The 14208-nt window shown below is 40.0% G+C and overlaps 1 protein-coding gene across 2 annotated transcripts in view; it reads left to right on the top strand.

The window, feature by feature from the left end:
* slc8a4a (solute carrier family 8 member 4a) overlaps positions 1 to 14208 on the top strand; it is a 55219-nt gene that overhangs the window by 27611 nt on the left and 13400 nt on the right. For both annotated transcript variants that reach the window (XM_041802246.1, XM_041802245.1), the window contains exons 5-7: positions 4982 to 5088; positions 8058 to 8176; positions 12037 to 12136. In XM_041802246.1, coding sequence (XP_041658180.1) covers positions 4982 to 5088; positions 8058 to 8176; positions 12037 to 12136 — 326 coding nt within the window. The remainder of the gene's footprint in view (positions 1 to 4981; positions 5089 to 8057; positions 8177 to 12036; positions 12137 to 14208) is intronic.

The following is a 14208-nucleotide window of genomic DNA, read 5'->3' as shown; positions in this document are numbered from 1 at the left end:
AGAAATTGATTCATAGCCAAATGACCTTGACCTTAAAAACTAATCAATTCATTCTTGAGTCAGTGTAGTCATTCATGAAAAGTTTGAAGAAAATCCCCTAAAGCCTTCTTGAGATATTGCTTAAAAAAAAATGGCCCGGACTATTGGACGTGGAGATGGAGGTACAGATGGAGGTATGGACAGATGGATCAACAGGCAACCCAAAAGCATAATTCATCTGGGCCTGACTATCCCTGGTGCTGAGGAATAAAAAGTAGGGACGTTTTATTGGGACTTTTAAAAAGAGCCATCCAGTGTTTCTGCAGTCCGCAGTGTATTTCAGAAATGCAGCAGAGATTACGGTTGTTTCAAGTGGAGCCGAGATCAATCTTCTGAGCTCAGACAATGCGATCCTTCACATTTTTGTGTGACAGATACAATGATACTCACTCTGACTCCTCAGAAACTGCCCCAGCTGACAGGCAGATACTGCGCTGATACATGGAGAAATGGGATATGCAATAAGAGAGAGCTTTACTGCTCTGATACAATCCAAATGTGCCCATTCTAATAGAAGTTTACAACGGCCTGTGGAGATCTAGGGAGAAGAAAGGGATGGTTCTGACCTGAATGTCTGATTTTATATTAAACACTTGGACAAACACAAGAAGCTAGACCATGCCTTAAACCAACATTAAGAAAACATTACTTTGATTTATTTGACGCAAGCAAATTTGCAGAAAATCCTCTTTTGATTTCACATCAATTCAAGGAAAGAGTTAGAAACTTTGCATTTGGTCTACACTTAAATATGAGTGCTGCTGATGGGCAGAGATTCCTCCCTGTTTCCTGCCTCTATGAGAAGCTAAGTTAACCAGCTGCTACTACAAATTGCCAAACTTCTCATAGCTTTCCAGTTACCTTTTGCCAGACCTAAAAGTCAGAAAAAGCAGCAGGGGCCTTTGTGAATCATCAGTCTGGGTGCTTATTAAAAAAAATCCTTCTTATGTGAAGCGGTCTTGCTATGATGTCCTCTTATTCAGAGTACCACATTTGTGTGGCAGAGCAATACAAGCAGCTGGTGTTTCATTACTAGCCGAAGTGACAGTCCTTGTTATGCAAGAGCTGTTGATTTGTAGCTAAAAGTAGAACTACTGACTGGTGGTTATACTCTGTACCTCCATGAGGTATGCAATCAACGGACACTGAAAGAACAACAATGGGCCAAGAATATATTGCTCCTAAGAGACTACATTAAAGTGCAAGACACAGCAACCTCACAGTAGTCAGTAGTTAGATTTCTGTGGCCTTTGAGCTCCAAAATCAAATCAGTTCATCCTAAAGTCCGAGTGTAGGTTTGTGCCAGATTTGACTAAATTCCTTCAATACATTCTGCAATTATTTTGCTCACAAGACTGAAGGTCACTGTGAATCCTGGCACTTGCGATCCTCACTGTTGGGAATTAAATAGTGGGTTGCTTGAAGCTGATGTCTTGAGGACTTTTGACTTGGTGAGTAGAGATCAGGAGGAATCAGGAGCTTCACAGGATCCCACATTCACTCGTCCAGCTTATGTCTGCTCTGTATTCTGGTACAGAGTGCTGTGAAGTGTGGTGGCTCCACCTCTGACTTCTTCCTAGTGGATTCAGTGAGGCGGGGGGAGGGGGTGCTGTGATCTTTGTGGAGACTGTAGATGTCCTTGTTGGGGCTCTTAACTTGTTAAGTGAGGAGGCTGAAGCATTGGGAATACACGTCTCCTGGACCAAAACAAAGATCCAAGCATTTTTGAATGCCTTGGATGTTGCCACTGAATCTGTGTCTGTGAATGGTGAGAGCATGGAAGTTGTAGAGCAGTTCACCTACCTTGTCAGCATAAGCCATTGATCTGCTGACTGCGAGGCTGAGAGCAACCGCAGACTTGGACTTGGGTAATGAATTCACTGAACAAGACAGTCTTTTAGTCCTTGGTCCTCCCTGTCTTGCTGTACTTTTGCCAGGCCTGGATGTTGACTGATGGCCAGAGGCACTGACTGACTATGTGACGACTTCTCTTAGACACATCTTTGAGTATCATTGGCAAGACTGTGTGTCTAAAGGTGAAGTGCTCAGGAGAGCAGGGATGGGAAGGGTCAGCTGCTTGATACGAAGCAGCAGATTGTGCTTTTATGGTCACCTGGCATGCTTTCCTGAACCTGACCTAGACTACTGCATTCTGGGTGCCTAGGAGAGATGGCGGCGGCCATCAGGAGGCCAGAGCAGTACAGGACAGGGTCGACTTGGCAAAGTGCTAAACCGACATATGCTACCAAATCTGACCTGGCCTGTCTCTGTTTGTGGTTCTGTTTCTGCAGCACCCTCTGAGCTGCCATCAAGCTCAGAACCAGAATTATGTGGTCGATGCAGTCATGAAAGAGGAAGAGGACCTACAGTATGTTACTGTGTTGCTTACAGCATTGGTTCCCAACCTGGGGTCCGGGACCCCCTAAGGGAGGAGCCAAATATCTTAGGGGGGCACAAGGCTTTGTCCGCCCTGAGGCTGCCAAAATTAGATTTACAAATAATGACTAAAACCATGATAAAGCAGTTATTAATTTATTTGTACAAAGGTCATTTTGATAAGAAAAGCATGCATAGGCATTTTAAGGGTTTTGTCAGTGAAACAATTTAAATCTATGTTGATTTTTGGTGGCAGTGAGTCACTTTTCTTTCTTTCTTGGGTCCTGGGAGGGCTTGACTTTTCTTAGGTACATGTAGGAGGGGGCTCTAAGTAAAAATGGTTGGGAAACACTGGCTTACAGCATACTAACAGTCTGGCTAGTATGCAGGGAGCACTGTATACTGTTTGAGAGTTGTTATTACATCAGAAAGGGGAACTGGACATAACTGTTGACTGTTAACTTTAACTGAATACTTGGTGATAAACACTAAACTCCTAGTACAGCCATCCCTAAATGATGACCCACAGGCCAGGTCTGGCCTACCAGAGCCAATTTGTTAGTTTGCAGACTAATGTGAAAAAATAAGTTCATGTGCAAACTGTAGCCAAAAAATCCTCATTATTTTAGTTTATATGAAATGACTCTATTGTGGACTTATATTAGTTTAGGAGTAAATCATTTTAAAATCCCAGCTTAAACAATTACCACCAGCCGTAGCATATACTGTATATAGCACTTGTTATTGTTAAAGAAGCCATATCTATGATTAAGACTTTTTTTTCGCAGTAGGTGGAAAAATTCAGACCTTTGGCTCTTAGCTTGCTTTTCCTGGGAAAGCTAATAAGGTAAGCATGTTCTCATATTTTGGTCACATAACTGAAGGGGCTTCAAAGAACAACAGCAGCAGTATTCACCTAAATTGAACATAAATAATTTTCTTACTGTTCTCCAACAAATCATTTAATTCAAATAGTATAACTACTGTTAAAGGGAGCTTACATTGAACTCTGAACTGTCAAGAAATTCCCCTTTAGATTCATACTGATCCTCAAGTTGACTGGAGACACTGCAACACCATCTGGTACAAAGTTCATTTCAGCTCTTTATGCAGGAAAACCTCCCTCTAGAGAGAATAATTGTACTTGTTGGAGTAATTCCTTAACCTTAGTTCCCCTCTTTCTTTTCAGCCTGTTTCTGAGTCCATTGTCAGTATTGATTAGCTCACCTTTTTCTGTAATCATCACCCACATTTGTCTGAAATTATTACAAATAAGATTTCGACTGTGGCAGTGCCTGAGATTTCAGTTGCCTCTTAATGCAGTATGCGCGAACATATCCCCCTACTGTATTCTGATGGCTCTCATTTTCCAGTTTGTATTTTATTCTGAGACCTCTGATATGTAAATGTTTGTCTGATCCCTGGCACTCAAAGCCACTTATATCCACTTACATCTTGTTCATACACTGGAGCAGGACCACCACAAAGTGTGATGTAAAATCAAAATGGCTGCTGCATGAACGCAGTCCATGATAACTGAACCATCATAATTTATTTTAAGGCCTCCCATGATGCTTCAAATGAAGCCTACAATGTTCCTGTGCACTTGAACAACATGTTTTTCCAAAGATAATCTCTTTTGTTTCTACTGCGAGGTCTCCAGGCTACGCTGCGGCTCCCTTTGCTCCCACTGGCATGACTCTCCCTGACATTAGACAGCCGATGACGTATCATTCATGTTTTAAAATAAATTCCTTCTCCCCCTGCAAGCAGAGGCTCTTTTCTGCGTGTTGTTGAATCCGGAGTGTATAAGTGTAGACAGAAATAGACAGCCACCCACATATCATTAGGGAGATGGAGAGAGAGGGAGAGAGAGACTCGCTGTGACAGTGGAGGAGAATGAAGCGGGCTGAGGCAAATATGTCGGTCACAGTTTGACACCACATGTTTTTTTATCGCTCTCAGACAGTACAAACTGTATTCCTGAATAAGTCTGAAGAGTTTGTTTTACCATAAATGAATTCCTGGAGAGGCAGTGCTTAATTTCCACTGAGGAGGAGATAATAATTGAATTTCCCATGACTTAGAACTTGAAATGTGTGGGAGGGGTGTGGGCTTTTTCACTACGTTTCTCTTGTGCTCTAATGGAATTGATGGTGTAGAAGGAGTCCGCCCTCTTGTGGGGTACCGTGAAAAAAACCCATCAATTATTCATTTAATTTTGTACATATTGCTCTGTTTCACAGAGTATTTGCTAAATTGTTATAAAAATGTGGAGCTTCCATCTTCTTATCTAACATCTCTGTTTCATGATTCATTGTGTAGGCAGTCTACCTCTTGGCTGCACTCGTTTTATTTCCATGTGTACAAAAGCACCGGCTTAACAGCAGAAACTGCTCTCACTGGCCGCCTGGATCTATTTTTGATTTAGTTTAAATAACACATGCACTCAGCAGGTTAAAACATATTGATAGCTGCTGTTCTTTCCCAAATTATGCAAATAAATTAATTCCTCTGTCTCTGTTTGCCTCCTTCCTTTCCTTGTGCTTTAAATTTCTCCTTGCAGGAAGATGCTGAACGTCAAGATCATCGATGATGAAGAGTACGAGAAGAACAAAACTTTTACCATCGTGTTGGAGGAGCCCATCCTGCTGGAGGTCGGACAGAGACACGGTGAGCTGAGGACGCATGCAGCTGCAGAGGGATTTTCCTCATTATTTCACAGTTTTAGATACATTTACATCGCACTCACTCTCCTTTATATTTTATTCATATTAAAGGGTCAGCACAGTTTGTATGTATCGGCAAAAAAATCCATAGAACTCTGGTGGTAATCCAAGGTCAACGCTGTGATCTCATTAATCCCTGTGGTGCTTTTTCATCGCTGGCTTTATGCTGGAGGTTGCATTTTGAATTAGCTCAGAGTAAAGTAGTTAGATCAGGGTTAGAGCTATATGGGAATAAAGGGTGGTTTTACTTTGTGTATTAATCATCTGTATAAACATGGTTGGCAAACTTTAAAAGTATGTAAGAGCCTGACAGCATTGCTGTAAAAAATGAAAAAACAATGCAATCTTGATTTCGTATTCATGTTTACATTCTATTTACACCATCCTCTCAGCAGTGCCGCAGACTGATTGGCCCAATGCCGCATCGCTTAGACGCAGTAATTTGTGCAGAAAGAGTTCCTGAGTTCATAAAGGAGCATGATTCTCCAGAAAGTCAACATTTCTGTATTATCCTAGTCTTGGATTTTTTTTTTTTTTTTCAGTGAGCTGTAAGAGTAATCATCAAGATTAAAACAAAAAAAGTCATGATAAATCAAGAATTTATGGAAGTTTCACTTCTTGAATTAAATCAAAGGGAAAAAGTAACTTTTTGTAATATTCTAGTTTTCTATGATGTACTACCTTTATAGAAGGGTTGTTCTAATTCTGATACCAGTATCAAAAATACGTCTGATACTGCTTAAAATGCAGATATTGGTATCGGCGAATACACAAGTTTGTATATCGATCCAATCCTGATTGGTTTAGCTTTATATTTCACTCTGTTTAGCCATGCTTAATGTTAGTGCTATAAATCAGAAATTAATTCTTCTTTGCTGCTGGAAACGGGCTACCGCTTTAAGCACAGTGAAGAAGAACCAAAGGACCCACTGCAGCAGGGAAGAATGGTGTCTGTTTTCTCTGAATGTGATCGTTAAAACGTCTTCCAGACTGGCGCTGTCATACACGACAAGAAGTGACACAGTTTATCAAAAGTCAAATAACTTTTGAACCATAAATCATTGCCTTACTTGTTTTTCCTCTTGAAGATAGCCGTTGTGTCTTCCCATTGACGCTAATGATGCCTTTGAATCCTGTGCGGCAGCGTTTTCAGGGAGCCTGGAACTCGCGTGCCTTTTGTGGGCTTTAAAGATTAAATCCACACCAGTAAACTTGATATTGAATGTCTTTTTATCCATTTTAATCAAATTATGATCATTTATTACCACTAGCTCAAATGCTAACCGCCATAATGTTACTCTCTGTGAGTGTCTGTCAGCCAATAGCAGGCTGTTTAGTAATCGCGTGATGCTGGCCAAATGAAGCAAAAAGGAGAGATAGAGAGAGCCTGGGAGGCAGCCCCTGTATTATTGTTATTTTAATTTTAAGCAGCAAAACTCCATAATCAACAGGAAAACAACTTTAAGCTCACAGAGATGCTATTCATTATGATTCTATTTGTTGAGCCATGCTCTGAGTCAAATATAGGTCTAAAATAATTTGATTGTCTGCACAGTCAGTCCAGAAAGTTCACACTGGTATCAGATCAGTACTGTATTGGCCGATACCCAACACCTTGGTATCAAAATCGTATTGGAAAGGAAAGTATGGTATCGGAACATCCCTACTTTATAGTTAGACAAACTTAAGAAAGTAAATTACACATATAACATTAAATGAGTTGAACATTGTAGCAAAAACAGCACGTGTGCAGTGTACTAGAAATGAAATATTAACTGCAACAGTAACAACTTGTGCCCATCCCTGATCTGTATTAGTGGTTCCTTACTTTTACTTCTTGGAGTCCCTCTCCACAAACTTTCCCCCTGACCTACATGAATAAAAAGTGATGCATTACTGTAAAAATGAACATTAATTTTGTTTTCATAATTGAATTCCTATCAGAACAGACTTACCTCCACTTGTGTCTACCAGAACACATTTGTATAAACTATCCAGTGAGTCTGTACCATGTTTTAAACTAATATACTGTATCCACATCCTGATGCAACAACCACAGAGCTGACAAAGCCCCGGTACACACAACTAAACAGTCGCCTGATCACTGTAGGCCAGACTGGTGCATGCTGCTTTTGCCCACAATAATGAGACAACTAAAGACTTCTTCTGTGCTGTTTTGTGCTTTTGCACTGATAGATTAGTCTAGATTTTAAGGAAAAAAATCAGCAAAATGTTTAAAGTTTCTTGTTATTATGAGAAAACATAGTAAATAGTCTATTGGCATACGCTTAGAGCTTCCATAAGTATTACCTGCAGTGCAGTAGTGATTGATTTTGGGGTTTTGCAAATCACATAATAAAATCAGCTTTGTCACATTTATAAAACAATGAAATTCATTGAAAACACAAGCATACAGCAGTTTTTCGATGCATGCACACAAAGAGATGTTACAAATCATCAACACCTTAGATAGATACAGAACTAACAAGAATTGGCAAAACTAGCAAGCCAATACACTTAATGCCATAAATGTACACTTTGCTGTCCATGTAGGGTAGAAATATTGTAATTATAAGATGTTTATGTTGGAGCTGGCGTGTCTCCACAAATGCTCTTCTTTTTATTGCCAGGCACGCACATGATGTGTATAATCACCCTTCTTTTAGGTTTTGTTAAACAAATTGAAACTGATCAATCAGTAATTTGGAAATAGAAGGAAGGCATCCTATTTATCCTAAATCTATTTAGTAATTTTAACACAGCTCATGCCATCTACTGCAGCACAAATGAGCTCGATTCTCATGCAAACCTTGCGCATGGAAGACTGGGTTTCATTATCAGCAGACACACTATCTTTAAGCCTGTGTGGTGAATAGCAGCTGATAGTCTGCACACCTGTGCCTCTCGCCGCAGGAGACACCAACGATAACAAGACAGCAGTGGGACCGGAGGACGTGTCAAAGATGGGCTGCCCCTGTCTGGGTGAGCACACCAAGCTGGAGGTGGTTATTGAAGAGTCCTATGAGTTCAAGGTAACCAAAAATAAACAGCTTTTTTTTTTCCTCTCACAGCCACAATCACAGCTGTCACTATGTTTATAGACTTCTGAATCCATGTCATTGATAATAAATGCATATATTTTCTTTATTTATAAAGGTTTACCTTTCTCTCCCTACTGAATATTCACATCACAGGAGTTCTTTACACTAGTGTCAAATAAAACATTTATATTCCATATCAGAATCATTAAAGTCACAATATTTTGGCTGTGACTGACAGAGATTAATTTTTAAACCAACCAGGAATGGGGGGATGAATTATTAGTGATGTGGATGTAACTCATGGCTCTGTCAGTGGAGTCATTCGCTCATCATTTCATCCGGCTGAATAGTCAAATGAGTCAAGAAAACTGTGTCATTTAACCTTAACGCAGCCCTAAAAGACATGGTTTGTCTATTTTAGTGTGTCACCCTTTTATATTTGAGTACTTAGGGAATATTTGAATAGACCAAAACAAGTAAGCTGAACAAAGATGCAGCATGGACTTTAAACTCAATAAAGCGCTTCACATAATGAATCTTAAGAGTTTCTTTTATCAGCGACAGTCAAGGGGCAAACTCTGATTTTAAAGTGAGAAGCAAATATGAAAGATTGAAAACTGCAGTTCCTGGAGTGTCCACTTGAGACTGACCCCCAAAATAAGGACTCTGCATTAGGTCCCATATTGACATTTCAATATTTGTAGTAAAAATAAACATGTTTCCAGCCTGGTACAAAAACAAAATTGGTATCAGTTGTTCATGTCTTTACTGGCACACATTGTACAGAGGTTTTTTTTTTTTTTTTATATGAAGCTTCTGTTTTGATTATATTGAGGCTGAGATTATTGTCTAACTGCATACTCGGGGATGTGGTTGAGCTGTCTGACAAGTGAACACATAATATTTGTTAGCCAGGAGGCTAAAACCCTGCCAAAGCTCTAGCTCTTTGTCTGTACTGATCGTTCAATTGTTTGATCGGTTATTAGGAGTCAGCAGTTGCAATATGGTGACCTTCATTGTCAGGTTTCATAACCAGTCTTCAGACAGCAAAGGGTGTCTTATGTTTAATACTGTTAAACCCTCAACAGATTTTCTCATCGTGCCACCATATTATTAAAAATGAGATAATACCAGAAGCAGTTCTGCTCATGCTTTAACTGTAGAGAACAGTGAGCAACCTTTTAGCATTTAATTCATTTAGTGTGATTCAATCCCTTTAGCAAATGTTTATAACTGAGTTTAAAAAAACATTAAGAGCACAGCATTTTTTACAAAAGTCAATGTATATGATTTATAGCTGCAGTGTAAGCTGAGTTACATAGGAGAGATGACCAAATTTCCCCTTTTTTCCTCTCCGTCTCACTTAGAAATTGTTTCACATTGATAACCAGAATCAGAGTGCACAGCTTCAGTGGTCAGGTTCCTCTGCATGCCCAGCTGCAAGTCTGTTCTGTGGCTTTCTTTCTTGTATGTCATTTTCCACTTTCTCATCCCAGTTTCCCGCTCTATCTGCCATCCTCCTCTATAAATCAAGGTACAGTTTGTTTGCAATCATGTGATCCTGAATGTCCGTTGGGGGTCAGGAAGTGAGGGACAACCATTAGGAATGAATGAGAACCTGGAAAAGGTCAAACTAAGGATCTCTATGGTGCAGTTGTCATCTGAAAATGTCTACATATGCTGAATATGATCCCCATACTTTACAAAATAAACCTGGAGTGGAATTACTCAGTCCTGCAGACCTCTTAGTGCCTAGGATCATTTAGTCAGATGAAGGGAGACAAGGGTCAAGAGGAGTCTCGTGCTAAGAGGCTAGCTGAGCCCCTTCCACCTCTAAAAAAATCCTCCTTTTTCACAAACATGACTTTAATTGAAACTGTGATGTACCATCAACCGAATAAACCTTGTGGGGTGAGCAACCAAGTGATGATGTGCCATTCACAAATAAGTCTGTGCCATGACAGATCTTTAATGTTGGCCAGGGTAGCTAGCTCCCATTTGAGTACCAGTTTCCTTTCCTCATGTAAAAAGCCAAACTGTTACCACTGTTGGGGAGCCAAACAACCAGCTCTTCTAAGCTGAGCCAAGTGATCTGAATCTCTTAACAGAGATGGGTTTCTGGTCACAACTAGAGAGGCTGTAGGTTGGTGAGGCGGACATTAGCTAAGGAAACACAAGCAAGTTAAGAGTTTAATGTGCTGTACTGAACCAAACTGTGGAAACGGACCATATAGGCTATAGAGAGAGGCTTTTTACATCAGTGCCTACCACTGATTTCTCTTAAAGCCACAACACAGACAATACTGATACTGCAGATTTTTTTGATGATGGTGATTAAAGGGTGACTTTAGCTATTTTTAGATACCACGGGATATGGTATTACTATATTACTGCCCGACCTTACTATGCACACAACCGGCATGTACTGCTGTCTGCACCCACACTCTCTGGTGTGTCCAATCCCAAACTGAGACCATCCTGATGTCATCACTCTGATACAGCAGAAAGCCACCAAGGGTCCTCATCTGTCACTGAGGAGACAATTGTTCAGGTTTATTGTTTAACCAAAAGTCAACGCTGGCATATTTAACCCAGTTATATAACCCCAAATTATGAACTGGGCGCCTCCAGGAGATTTCCTGCCGCCCCAGCTCTCAAAGCTCTGATGTCATGAAACTGTTATTTTTTGACAAGCATTTCTCTAGGTTGATGTTATTTTAACTGCAATTGGCGATATAACATCAGAACACAGAGCTCCCTCTTCACTTGTTTCTCTCCGCTTAATGCTGTAGGAACTAGTGATCAATGTTATTAACAGTTAAATCGGTGTCATCAAAAACCTTTATCAGGAGTACAGACCAGGAAACTATTGACAACAGCTGGCAGATCTGATTGGGAATCGTGCATTTCTAGCTTCAGTATAGACACTTTTTATAGGTTTAACCTCCAAAGTTTGCATCTCAAAATGCACTAGATTGCTGTTATTAACTTTCAAATGTACACATTTTTCCTCCTGCCCCTGGAATGGTACCACCTCTGCCTAAATCTGAGCCTGGAAAAACCCTGCAGCTATAGGATACAGCTTTTGAATTTTTGAGTCCTTGTTCAGTTTTTGCCTGTTATTGATATCCCTTGTAGTCTAAATATTTCAGAACTAAGAAAGACTTGGCACATCTGTTTCATAAGTCAGATGCAGAGAGTAATGTGTTCATAAAGAATCCCAAGTAAAGGTCTAGCACCAAATGTTGCTCATAAATCTGTGTTTGCAAGTTAGACAGCATACTGGAGGTTATCAGGAATTTTTGATGAATGTATATGCTTCAAAGAAAGGGCAAAGATAATGCGATCGACACAAAATCAGCAAAGATTGTGCAGGCCTAACACAACTGAGCAGGCTGAAAATCATCCAATTCAGGTCACTAGCTGATCCACTGGTGAAGCTTCCATTTTTTACTTTTTTCCTTGTTATCTCATTAAAACTGGACATTTCCTCATTTGTAATCTTCGTGGTCAGCCCCTTTGTGACCAATTTTCAGCTGTGATATGATACTGCAGCAATAGCCCTGCAGCTCCAGTTCTATTTGCTTATTCTATTTTCAGTTCTATGAAGCAGATTTTGTGCTGTTTTCCTCAGGGAGAGGGGCCCCTGTACCTCTGTGCATGTTTCTGTTACTCACCGTAGGCCACAGTGGGAGGAGGGATGCAGCTAATTGCACTTTAATTCACCACATGGATGTCCCAATTCTCACATGACAAGATTACACTGATACTTGATCTACCTGTAAACACAACAGATTCCTATCGCTGACTTGTCTTTTTTTCCTCTCCTCTCTCTGTCTGTGGTCCTGCAGAGCACAGTGGACAAGCTGATTAAGAAGACAAACCTTGCTCTGGTGGTGGGGAGCAGCAGCTGGAGGGAGCAGTTTGTTAGTGCTGTCACTGTCAGCGCAGGTGAGTCGCAGCATCCTCAGACGTCTCATCTGTTCAGCCCTCGGTGAGCGGACCTAAGCCTGTGGATGATCTGACCCACCACCTGCTTCTCGCCTCACTCTCTTTCTTTTTTCACTTTTACTTTTAATAAAATCCCAAATGACCTGGGTTGGCATTTGCTGAATTTTTAAACAGCCTTATTTAAGGGATTATCAATGTAAGAACTAACAAAAACAAAGCCTATTTAAATACATTCTGGCAATTCAGTGCTTGTTTGCTGCTTCCTTTTAATCCAGACACTTTATTAAAAATGTATGATGTGTAGAATTCCTCCTGTGGCTTCACATAAAACTAAACTTTGCAGGTCTCTGCCTGCTCAGTTAATGGCCCTGAACAATTTATGCAGATGCATGTGGTATGATGAACCCTTTTTATTTTGCCCTTTCAGAAGCCGCTCATTTGGCCCTGTGAACCTTTTAGATCCGTACTACTGCACTGAACATTTGGATGAAAAGCTGACTGAGAAGCCAGAGATGAGTTGTTTTGTTAAAACACTCTTTTTCTCATTTATTTTTCTCTCCCAGATTAAAACAACTCATGTTTCATAAAAGCACTCTTTACCCATATTAATATCACAGCCAGTGAGTCATGTTTACATTTACATTGTAAATGTAATGGTTACAAAGGGCTAGGATGCTATACAACAACTAAGCACATGATGTGAACTCAGTAAGTAAGAGTTTATCTACAAAATATTGAATGCTGTTTTTGTTTCATGGACGAATTTGATATGATAAGGGAGAAAAGCTGTTAACAGGAGCTGGAGCTTAGTGAAGCATTGATGCTAGGCGAATGAAACATAAGTGTTAACAACAACAGAGTGGCAGCTTCCAATAGTAGTTCCCATTTTCTGATGTAGCAGTCTTTGGCACAACATTCAGTGTTTTCAAGGCAACAATAAACATTTCTGCTCTGTCACTGAGGCCACTGAAATGTTACAACTATTTAAAAAGTATTAATTTTGAAAAAAAAAAAGATTTGAAAACTGTTTTGAATATCTTAAGTACGTTCAGCTAAAGATATGTATGGCAGAGAGGTTTTCGTTTCTTTTGTTTTTTTTTCTACTTTTATACCTTAACAGCTGCTGGAAACCTATCTTAAAGTCTCTGTAAAGTGGAATCCAAAATTTGTGTCTAAACACACTCGATATATTGGGAGAAGGTTCCTGTAAACATGTGAAAACACTGAGATCTTTGTATGAGTTAATTTTGGATTTAGGCCATTAAAGATTTTTTTTTTTACTATTATCGTGGCTAGGTTTAATTTGTGCAGGGCAAATATAGTCGCTACCCCAGCCCTCCAACACTACAACAATATAAAATCACAAGCAGTCTATCTGAGTAGTCTGCTGTTAGCTGATGTCGCTGCCTTCATTGAAAATTAACAGCCAGCTAATTGCTGTGTTTTCGTTCATTGGGAGTGAAATTTGCCAAGGCTATCAGCCATGGTGGCCTACAGACCATTTAAAACATCATAACAGAGAGATTTGTGACAAAAAAACAGATTTCTGTCTCTGCTCTGGCACAGAGCCAGGCAGCTGCGCCCTGGCCATAGCTCACCATTAGGTCATGGGGTAGGCAAATTGTCTATTTTTTACTTGGACCAAAACAAACATCTTACCTGCTGAAGATGTGTATAAATCTATATCTAGACTCAGATGATTAAAAGAAGTGGGTTGTGGCGTCGTCTCTCTCAAAGCAGCAGAAGTTCAATCTATCTAGAGTTTAGTAAATGGTTTGATGACAGACACGTTCAGTTCCTGCCAAGTCTGTCACAATAAAATCATCCAATGCTAATCAGCATTGAAAACTTTTATTTTGAAGAGGAACATCAGGAGATGGTGTGTTTTCAGCACCAACTTAATAACACACAACTCAGAAAATGATACATGAGGAATTTCTGAAGTGTAAAATACAGGGTGAAGAAATGAAACTTTGACTTTTTGGCACCAAAATGTCCATCTGCCATGACAAAGGTGTGATTGTTTCTCTGGTGGCTTAAAAAGAGAGTTGTAACATTGCAGCATAGCAGAC

The sequence above is a fragment of the Cheilinus undulatus genome, linkage group 12 (assembly GCF_018320785.1).
Source record: "Cheilinus undulatus linkage group 12, ASM1832078v1, whole genome shotgun sequence".
NCBI classification, from domain to species: Eukaryota; Metazoa; Chordata; class Actinopteri; order Labriformes; family Labridae; genus Cheilinus; species Cheilinus undulatus.
Note: the sequence above shows the minus strand (reverse complement) of the source record. Positions and strands in the feature narration are given on the sequence as shown.